Raw genomic sequence first — 11321 nt, 5'->3', positions numbered from 1 at the left:
AAAAGCCGGGGGCCCTCGCAGGACTGTAATAAACAGAGCCAATCATTTGGTCCTGATTAAACAAATGGTTGCTGGCATACCTGTACTAATGAATATCGAATTTTAATTATAATTTAATTTCTTAATTTCTGCTGTTAGCCGGATTTCTTAGCTCCATAAATACAATCATTGTATTATTATGACCCACCCCCTGCCTGCACGCACCCTGGCCGTGCTCTCACTGTGCATGACGGGGTCTTCAGACATCCCTGAAGCAGAGACCTCAGCCAGAAGTTAGCAAGCAAATTGAATATGTGCGTTTCATTTAAATTGTACAAATTGTTGTTTTCTTTACCCAGGAATGGCCTCTTTATATTTAAATACTTTATATTTACGTCATGAGCGGGTCCTCTACGAACGCCACCTTGTTTTTTTTACTTTAATCCAAACTGGACAGACTAAACACCTTTTGAGTTTTTATGACAACTGAAGGCTACCACATGTTTGGAAGGGGAGGGTGAAGTAAGGGGTATTCAGCTGCAAGATGCAACTTCACCACTAGATGCCACTATATTCTACACCCTGAACCTTTAAGTGCAATGCGATTTGGAAAATAAAAAAAGTTCACAGCCCAGCAACACCGAGAGAAGAATAGACTAAATACCGTTGCACAGTTAATATTGATGAAGAGAGGAGAACTTGATGAGTTTCTCTACTTGGTTCTGGAGCTCTAATTGGATCCCAGACGCCTTCGGACGTATTTCAGGAAGCCACTCAGACAGTTTGAAGAACTGCTGCAACAGCTGGCACCAAAATCCTGTTTTTTTCTTGAATATTTAATTTGATGAAGGTCCCAGTGTTTGCACATTTGGTTCATTCACTGTCTTTGACAGGAGTCAGATTCATCTTATCCTTTTAAAGACAAAAGTAACTGTGAGCAACGACTAACGACAAACCCATTAAATAAATCTGCAATCAAAGGAGGAGGAAGTTGTTCTTTTACTTCGACTGCTTTAAGATGTCAACAACGCACAGTTTGTACATGTGGGGAGTCGGAAAACTGAAAGCTATAAGTGAAAGCAAAAACACTGTTGCTGATGTAAAAGCTTGACGATAAAGAAATGTGCCCAGTGTGCAAAGGCCTTTAGACTGTTGGCAATGTTTATTATCCTCAGACAAAGCGAGGATAGCCCCTTCTCCATTTTCGAAATTTCACTGGGCTAACAGCTGCAGTATTGTAGGACAGCCACGTAAGGACTGGTAGTATCTTATCTGTCTGCAAGAACATTTTTGTCCCAAATGTCAAAGTATTCTTTTAATGGTGAGAAACTTTCCTCTGAAACAATGTCCTGCTGCGCTGCACAGATTTTAACTGGACCCATCTAAGCTGTGAAAGGGATTTGATGAGGACTTTTTCAGACGGTGAGTCATCGACCACATCTGTGTGCTCCCGAGTTCAAAGCAGAGAAAATACTTAGACAGAGGCTGACTCGGTGTAACTCCTGTATGAGCAAAACAGAGACTAAAGGAAATATATGAAAAACCAACCATCTGGTTTGGAAACCTCAACGTCAGAGGAAGTGATTTGGTCACTTCACTCGGATTCAGACTTTTAGTTGCGGATGAAACAACAAGGTCGGACCGTTTGTTGTTTCACACTTTATCCGACTGGGATCTGCTCAATTTGATGTTGCATCTGGCAAATAGAGTTCACAGCTATTCACACTGCAAGATGAAGTGATATACTCAACCTAGAATTTTTCTTAATCAGTCGCCATCACGGGGCCACAACTTAGACAGAGAGAAAGATTACATGTTCAAAAACGTTTCCTGATTTCGTAAGGTCCACATTGAAGTCATGCCTTGTTTAGCTCTATAGGTTTGAGCAAAGCCACACGTTCCTGCTCCTTCGTCAATCACATGGACTTCAAAAAAGATTTGAAAATAAAAGTTCATAAAAAATTGTCACATTTATTATCGGAACTGTTTGTAAGTAACTACTTCTTTTTTGGAGGGGGCACTTCAGGGGGCCAATTATATCCCATCTAGGGACAGTGACCCCCTGGTCCCACCCTGTTGATCTGCCCCTGCTTTAAATAACAGCTCCAGAGCTCATACAGGAGGATGCATGAAAACTTACCAGTGTTGTTAGGAGCTTACAGGATGTGGAAGTGATTAAGCTACACCGATTGCACCAGCTGGAAAACAAAAGACTGTACAGTTCACTAGTTCTTCTCTGATAGACCTTCATTTCCTATTGAGTGAGGACTACGAAGCCAAACTGGCTCCTGTATAATTTGGTTGAATTAATAAGCCTTGTCCTCGCGGTGAGGGGGGGCAGGTTACAGCTACACACTGGAAACATAATCATTGAATCACCAGCACATAAAGTACTCACACATATACAGAAGTGTGTCAGTCCTGATCCATTTTTGAGTCCCAGGACGAGTGCCCCTTGGGTTAGAGGTCCAAGCCTATCCTGAATTCAGCCACTCTCAGGGAAACTGTCTGTAACACTGGCCTTTCATGTACCCAGAATGCAGCAGGAGACAGTTTCAGACACATTCAACAGCAGGAAAATGGGAGGGATCATTCAGGCGAGATGTGGCCTCCGGGCACAGAATGCAGGATTCAGGACATGACTGATAAATCCTCACGTGTTCTCGGCTCTCATCACCAAAGGCTCTCGAATCTTGTTGCCTTATAAGCCTGACATCTTCGGTGGCATCTTCTACACACAGGGAGCCTCTTTCTTATCCTGAGATATTTGAATTATACCAGTTTCTAATCTGTTGCAAGCCCAGGTGGTCGCTGTGAATTCTGTGGACCTTCTCTTGCTGTATTCTCACATGAGCTCACTTACCAGGGGTCTGGCAGGAAAAGTTCAGTTATGATTTGTGTTCTCACATACTAATCATTTCTGGGGGAAATTCTGAAAGCAGCACAATAGTTCTCCACATTACATATCCCACATAGCAGACCGGTGCGTCTGAGTTTTTGACCTTGAACTGTCTCAGGGATGCCCAGATATCATTTACAGAATGAACGCATCGTTTTCTTCTTTGCCTGCAGGTCCCACAACTTGTCATCTACAAAGTTGTGTGGGCCTGAAGCAGTTTTCTTTTTTATAGTCTGTGCAACAACACATAAATAATCTTATAAATGATTTATCTTCCCCCTCTGGTTGAATACTGTCCAGTGAACTACAGGTTTTTGTCTGAAACTATTGTCCTTTGAGATAAAGTGCACAGTTCGCAGTCTAATTAAGCCTCTGCAATAATTCTGAGTTTGAGCATTGACAAATAAATAAAGAGGCGATTTTAGCTCCAAAGTTAGCATTTTATTGGATGGTTGGGGTCAGAGATGTATAATTTGTTTTTCCAGTACACATGTTATCCACAAGGCTGAAGTCCAAAACCTTTTCCAGTCTTAAAGCTGATTCATTATTAATGTCTAGCATGTCACCCCCCCCCCCCCCCACACACCCTTTTTGGTACAAATTCAACAGTTGTGCTGACAAGATCACTACTTTTCCATTTTTATCAGTGGTTTCTTTTTCATGTTTTATACAAAAAACGCTCTTAACTTCTACACATTTAATGTCACCCAGATTTTTTATTATTTTTTTCACTTTGTAAATAAATTTGGGAAACAACATTTTTCATTTTTGTCGATAAAAACATGCAAAAAACTTTGAATTTGTTGTCCAAATTATACATTTACAAGTTTGGAACTTTTTGCACTTCTTCATATACTACATCAAAAAGAAAAAAAAAAGGAGATAAAGAAAAAAAACCATTATGTACACACATCTTTTTACAGTGAAGTAAAACTTGAAAATATCAGATGATGACTAAGGCAAATGAAGTGTACATAGATTAGACCCAAACAGATTTTTTTTTTGTTGTTTTTGTAAAATACTACATCACCTCAAAAAGAAGGAAAAAAAAAACCTGCTACAAAAGTATTATTTATAACTCCCTTTATTTGCAACCAGCTGCATAATTTTAATTTTTAGTGAAAAAGTCAAGAAGTCTAGCGTTCTGTACAGTGCTGCTCTCAATTGTTTTTCTCTCCGTCCAACCTCACCCGATGATCCTTCATTTTCTTTGCAGTCTATTTAAATAATCGTCAACAAGCAGGAGCATTGTGTAACCAAAGGAAAAAAGCATGTAGAAGCATACCAGAGTGTAACATACGTTTGAAATCACTCCAAAAGTCAGTACCATTAAAGCCTTGAACATAAAACTAATCATTTAGATCCAAAAAAAATGTACAAAAAGGCACATTATATCCCAGTGCTTCTGTACTGTGAAATTCAAGTGTAACTGAGCGCATTCAATACCAACAATCCGAGTGGTGACAATCCACCTGTGCTCCCGACCACAGCCGCCGTCACGGGACCACAGCCTATGCCTAAGCTTTCAACAAGCATATGTATGCGTAGACTACAACAATAAGCCTAGGTTGGTAGATTTTGAAAACATTTTTCTGAATCATTGTTTATTTTTTTTATTTTTTCGTTTTGTTTCTGTCATAGTTCCGTCACTCTCTCTCTCTATCTCTCTCTCTCTCTCGGGGGGAATATCAGAAGCCGTAGATGTCCATCAACAGGAAATCACTCCTTTTCTTCATTTTTTTTTTTCTTCATCTTTTCATCCTTCACGGAGCGGCTGCGTGTCCTTAGTCATCACTTCCACCGTACATGTCTGCCAGTTTTCTGAAGCGAGGGCCCCAGTCGTTGAGGTAATCGTAGTCCTGGTCGCCCCCGCTGCTGGAGGAGTTGAGGGAACTTAGGGAGCCGGCCGTGGAGCCGCTGCCCTCATAGTCGAACACGAGCAGGGAGTCGTAGGGAGGAGCGGTGGGGTCGTTGTCTGCCGCCTTGAGTCCCTGTGCAGGAGGAAATAAAAAGCGGCGGTTAGATGGAGAGATTAAGCTTCTAGCCGTCTGTAACGAGGAGCGAGCCATATGAGCGCAGGCTGCCTGCCCCCCCGCTGCTGCACACAAACAGGCTAATCTATCCTTAAAACCAGTCAGAGCTTCTGCCTCCACTCGTTCAGGAAATCAAGCTTTAGTGTTCCAGCGAGTTTCCTTTGTCTTTCTGTCGGTATTCTCCCGATGTTTCTGGGATGTGGGATTATCCACGTTTTTGATCATAAGCCAAGATTGAGCGTGACCAGCAGCCTCAGATGATCGGATTCATCTCCCCCTCCCCCACTGACCCTTGTGCTCCCCCTTCCCTCTCTTTCTCTTCTAGGCCGTTGCACAAATAGTACAACTCCAGCTCAGTTGTTCTCTATAATCTAGATAGCGTTATCTTTAATATTTGATATTTATCTGACCTCAACCTAAACAGTAGCAGAGAGTGAAGGGCTCGACAGCTGCAACAATGAGAGGAGCATGACGCGAGTGTGGGTCTCTTTGTGTTATCTTGAGGCTCATGTTGCTGGTTGGGCAGGAGGGGGGGGGTTCTATTTTGAAGATTGTGCTCGACATGGCGAGAGTCATCCTTATGGACTCTTATTGATTTGCAGCCTTGTTCCTTAACGGGACTCTGGGGATTAACGGATCGCTAATTGAGGGGTTGAGCTGTGATTCGGCCATGAACCACTTTGGATCCACCCACCACCCAACATACAATAAATGAATTAACACAAGTGGTGCAACACAACACATAAGAGAAATGAGACATCAGCTCATTGGGAACTTGTCAAAGATGTATTGTTTCCTCTGCACTGAAATGCTCTCAAATAAAAAAAGATGGATTGAATTTAAGCGCCCGGGCACTTAGCGATCATTTTCCACTTGTTAGCTTTCGCTAAGTATCTGCTCAGGGCTGTGGTGCTGATAATTTGGTGGGAAATATGACAGCTGGATTATTCATTACAATTGCAACCATAATCGCCCTGCTGGTTATAGCCCCCTTTATCTACAACTAAGACCCCACTGGCAGTTTCATGAGGTTAGTCAATCACAGAACTCTGCATCATGGTTTCACTATAACCGAGTCACTTGCTGCATGAGAGACAACCGAGACCTCTCAAGAAGGAACTTTGTGGGGACTTGCTGTGTCCAGCAGTTTAACAAAAGATGTGTAATCAAACCCGCTGGTATTTCTATTCACACGCAACCTGGCCGAGGCTGAAATGAGGCACTATGCGAAACTCTGAAAGCAAATCACTTCACTTCAGTGTCCACGTAGGGGCCAACGGGGGTCACGGCGGTTTGGCGTTAATGTATTTAATGTTACCCTCCCCCCCACCTCTGTGGGAACAGACCAGGAGTTGACTAATAGACCTTTGTTTGTCCGACTGTTGGGTTAAAGCACTTATGCAAGCACTATGCTTAATTTTTTTGTCCCTCTAATTTAATTAAGAGCCACAAGCTCCCGTGGGCGTGTACACATTTTGGGATGAACATCAGACCCCCCTCTCTCTCCCTCCCTCCCTCCCTCCCACCATACACCCACTCGTCTCTGTCTCCCTGCTCCTCTGGCGGCTCGCCCTTATCAGTTGGGTCAGATTCCAGCTCCATGGGAGTGCCGCAGCGGCCATGACTGAGCTTTAGCGACAGTCAAATCTGGGACTAAAAAGCAGATCAACATTGCCTGGTTGCAGCGAGTGTTTTCTGGGTCAGGATGCTCAGACTTGAAAAGTCCCGGAGGTCTTGCGGGGATATTAAAAATCTAAAATCCTGTTGGAGGAGGGTGTATATTTTCAAACTGCTCTGTATTGGACGGGCGCAAAAAACATTGAATTTCCCCTCATATCTGCTGGTACGGCAAGTGTGTTCGGTGTATTCCTGACACACGGCGAGAGTCGACAAAGAGCGGCGCCGGAGTAAAGGGATCTGAGAGCTAGACGGTTGGGGAGCAGAACTAAAAGAGCAAGTTCTAATCTAAAAACATGGGCGCCATCCAAAAACTAGGAGAGAGCTCCATTTGTAATGCTGTGAAACTCTTGTCTGTTGGAGCCTGTGAAAAATACATGACTGCTCTTTTCATGTTACATTCTCCCTTCATGCTGCAGTCAATGACGGCCTCAGGCAAAGGAGGGCACACTGAACAGTGGCATGCGATGGAAAGCCAACGCATCGCTCCTCTCATCTCCTATTTCTACGCTGACACGTCTATAACTCTATTCTGGAGGAGAGTGAAGAGAAAAACAATTATATCTAAGTGAGTTAGCATCATGTACTTTTCTGACTTAGCACATGTCTGAGAGGATATAGGTGCAATGAGAAAAGTGTCTGCTTTCTGCTGGGAAAAGATGAAAACAATTCTAATAATATTTGATTCGATTTAAAGTAAGTTATTATTTTTCTCTCTCTCTGCAAGGCGCCTGTTATTCTCCTTGATACTGAGACAAATTGTTTATTTAGATACAAATTCATCATAAGAAAGTCATTCAACTTGAAAATGAAGAACTCAAAGCTTTCTGACAGCGCTGATCCTCTCAGTTGATTTGTTTTCAGTTTTCAATAAGTGTTTGATGGCCGGTGTTTTTTTGTTTTTTTTTACCTCATTGATGAAGTCTCCGATGTCTCCAGGGTGGGGTGCTGCTGACCTCATGGGATACTGGGGCTCGGGGTGGAGGGGTCTCTCGTCTAGACGGCGGATTCCCACCGGCTTGATGACATCAGGCTCTATCGTGTCCGGCTGCTGGAGCTGACTGAGATCATAATCCTAGGAAACACACAGACAGATGGGAGTTAGCTGAGTGGTGCGACAAGACCCAAGAACCAGGTGAGATTATTTAAATAGGTAAACATTTCCTGCGCCGCACGGAAGGAGTTCAACTGAGTCGAGGAAAGAGTTTTTAAGTTCAGAAAGCGGCGAAGGAGAGCTGAGGGAACACGAGGGAAACTTTAATCTTCTTGTCTGTGAAGCACAAGCCCAGGGACAATTTGACACATTAAACGAGCCAGCACTGTGGGGTTGGGGGGGGGGGTCCGGGCTGAGGACCACATCATACGCTGCAGAGTGTTTGTACTTGTGCAGTGTGCTGCAGGAAGGATGTGCAGGCGACTGTTTTGCTCTAATCAATGCCCAGACACGGGATGGTGGATATGCATAAGCCATTGCTAATCCTATTAACATTACCAAGGCAACCTGAATGGCTCGCAGTTTGTGCAAAGTCATGAACAGGGAAGGAGGAGGAGAGAAGTGCGGGGAGAGAAAAGGAGTTAGGAGGGAGACAGAGGCGCGCCGAGCGGAGCTGCATGTCTGGATGGTATCACAGTGACAGCAGATATGATAGAGAAAATGCCATTTGAGAATCAGGGTGTGTGCCTAATAAGCGTGCATGATGGATTGTCCCTCTTTAGAAGATTTTCAGTAATCCATCCATCTCTAATATCCCCCCTTCAAAATTGTCTTTGCTCAGCCGCACATGTACCTACACACAGGCACGTGCACGCTCACTCCCAGGGAAGGGAAAAAGAAAATACATAAAAAAAGAAAAAGGCTGCAGACACTCCGATGTAAAAATAAATTTCTGAATAAATATAAACCCTGTGATGATGCACAAACAGCCGAGAAACACGGCGAGGCGAGCACCTACTTGACAAACACCTACTCAGCCCCGCACTAATAAGTATCCTCTCAAATCTAAAAACGAGAGCGTTGATTATTCATGTGTAATCTGATTTCATGGGTGATGACAATCACCCTGGGGGCCGTAGCGGCAGAAGAGCAACGGTCATCCATCATCTCGGGTCCATTTCCGTCTGCCTCCTGTTTGACCCTCGGTGAGGTCACACACCGGAGGGGTCAGCAGTTGGTGGCGGGAATTGCAACGGAACTGTATAATGGCTGAACTAAGCGGGAAGGTCTAATGACATACCAGCCTCCTTCTGGGGATTGACTCCTCACTGTACACTGGCCGGGTGAAATGGCTGCCTCGGGCACTCATGACCCACATTCAAACACGGGAGACTGAACGTTGCTAAGTCTCATACACTTTATCTGTAGTGAGACACAGAGCCATTTCAAAAAAGAGCTGAGTTTATTTATCATCGGGCCACCAGAGTACTGGGAGTCCAAAACCTCTTTTAAGAGATAAGGTTTCTTTTCACTTTCTTTTCATAGTTTATTCCTACTGGTAATAATAACATTATACGCACTAATTTAATTACCGGGACCCGGCAAAGCAGCAGCATCAAAAATAAAAATTCAATAGGGCATGAAATATCATCAGTCATATGATCCCACACGTTTCAAACAAACACTGGTTTATCAAGGAGAGGAAACAGAGAACAAGGGAACTGTTTGTTGTGTCCACTGAAGTTTATAAAACGACTAAACTAAGTTAAAGGTAAGTTGTTCTTTTTAATCTTATTTGTTGAAATCCATTTCACGCCCCAATCGCCTTCAATGAATGAAGTCGCCTGAAAACAAAGACCCTCACAGGACTGTAATGAACACGTCCACTTTGGACCAAAAGAAACGATTGGCTGGCGAAGCTGTACAGTTAGTGGATGAGTCACAGAAAAGTCGTCTTTGAGCAGCTGTGCAAGTGTTCCTTGACATAGTTATGAAGACGTACTGGTTCCCTTTGCAGTGGGAGATACTAACTATTCAAAATTTCCCATCTCGCTCTTAATTAAACGTCCAACAGATTAGATGATTTAATAAAAGTGCTTTGAAGGAATAGTTGGACATTTTGGGAAACGCTACACACCCATTCACTGTCACTGCTGGAAATTAGATCAGAAAATTGATACTATTTGATGTCTGTCTGTGCAACGATAGTCTGGAGCCAGCAGCCATTATCTTAGCTTGTCTTAGAATAAAGACAGGGAACAGAGGTACGGGAGGGAAGATCGTCATCTATGGACACTTGTTTTCATTTATTTCTTTTTCTTTTAGTTTTTGTGCAAATTGAAGCTTCATATTTATCATATAGACAAAAGCAAAGTATTAATCTAACGCAACAAGAAGGAAGTTAGGCATATATTCCATATTTATTGACTTCTCTCTTAAATCGGACTGCTTGGTTTTCTTGTCCGGTTGAGTGAAGTGGTGGCAGCGTTACCATGATCCCACCGTTTCCTTCCTTTCGCACAGTGTAAGAGAAGTTCACTTCCTCTGACATGAAACCTTTATTCATCTCTAGAGACAAATACATGCGGCACTTATACTCTCTGTATATCGCTGGGCCTCCAAGGTTAACCTGCCTCAAATTATTCTGAGGTCACATGAAGAAGCACATGACTCACACTTTCTCTATTTCCCCTGTGAACCTGCACACAGCGACGTCTCAATTTGCTTTTTCCTTTTTGCATTATTTTTTACCGAAATCCTCTGAGAGCAGTCAGATCAGCTGTCGCTGTTTGTTGAAATGAGTGCTTCTCAAACCAATACAAACCAGGCCGATGGTGGCAGCCACTAAAATCATATACTTCGAGAGCGCCCAGTGGTCTGACACTTCAATTTCCTCCCCGGCGGGGGATAGGAAGAACAGAGGTGGGCAGTACAAAGGCCACATCGCTGGGAAAGTCAGGTCCATTTTTTACCCAACGCTGACTCCCCCCAATTCTGCAGACAAGACCATTTCCTCCTGGCGCCCTGCCCTCCTCTGCGCCACTCAAAACGGAAGCTTGTTTTCCCTCAATAAATTGCTGCAGCCGCTCTCTTCGCCTTTGCGGAGACTTATATCAAGCTACGCTTTCCTTCTCGACACGTTCTGGCCAACAGGTTTGTGCATTCTGTGCGTGAACGTGATGATGTGAATACACAAGCGGCCGCGCTCCCTCTTGCCTAATCGGCGGCAGATGTGTAATGGCTTTCCAGTCGTATTGTTACCTTAGACAGAGCTTCATTATTGCGCCACAGCAGATGTCTGTCTCCAAATGACATCAGCTTACCAATTACAAGACTCAGAGGCTAATTTGGCATTGCGCTGGGTCAGGCCGCGGTCTCCTGCTCATTTCGGCTATACCTAAGCCACTGGAGCACTTCAGCCAGCAACAAGAAAATCGCCCATTCGGTATATTACCGCCTTTGTGATGAAATGATTCCGTTATGCTAACAAGGGGTCATTAGGACAATTGAATTTGTGTCTGTATGTGCCTGATCAGTGTAAGGGGATACCGAGATGTGACTGTATTGATGCCCGTGGCACTGCATTCCTATTCTGGTGTGCGTTTGTGTGTCTGTGTGTGTGGGTTGTGTAATAGAAACCAGTTCCAGTCGAGAAATCATTTCCAATATTTCCAGAACCATGTGTTTGTCTTATTGATCCCAGTTTTTCGATAACTAGCTACTTTCTGAAGAGAAAAAAAGTCTAACTCTAACAGAATGCATTCTAAGAGTGCAGTATGTATGCTTGCAGAAAAAGACT

General features: G+C 43.6%; 1 protein-coding gene across 1 annotated transcript in view; it reads right to left on the bottom strand.

Moving 5' to 3' along the window:
• Positions 1 to 3574: 3574 nt before the first annotated feature.
• The window catches only part of cdh2 (cadherin 2, type 1, N-cadherin (neuronal)), a 60022-nt gene continuing 52275 nt past the window's right edge, over positions 3575 to 11321 (bottom strand). Inside the window, exons 15-16 of the mRNA XM_053437115.1 lie at positions 7499 to 7663; positions 3575 to 4869 (exon numbers count right to left, since the gene is read on the bottom strand). Coding sequence (XP_053293090.1) covers positions 4663 to 4869; positions 7499 to 7663 — 372 coding nt within the window. The 3' untranslated portion in view covers positions 3575 to 4662. The remainder of the gene's footprint in view (positions 4870 to 7498; positions 7664 to 11321) is intronic.

This window comes from Pleuronectes platessa, chromosome 13 (assembly GCF_947347685.1).
Source record: "Pleuronectes platessa chromosome 13, fPlePla1.1, whole genome shotgun sequence".
In the NCBI taxonomy this organism is placed as follows: Eukaryota; Metazoa; Chordata; class Actinopteri; order Pleuronectiformes; family Pleuronectidae; genus Pleuronectes; species Pleuronectes platessa.
The sequence above is the reverse complement of the archived record's forward strand: the minus strand, read 5'-3'. Positions and strand labels throughout refer to the sequence as shown.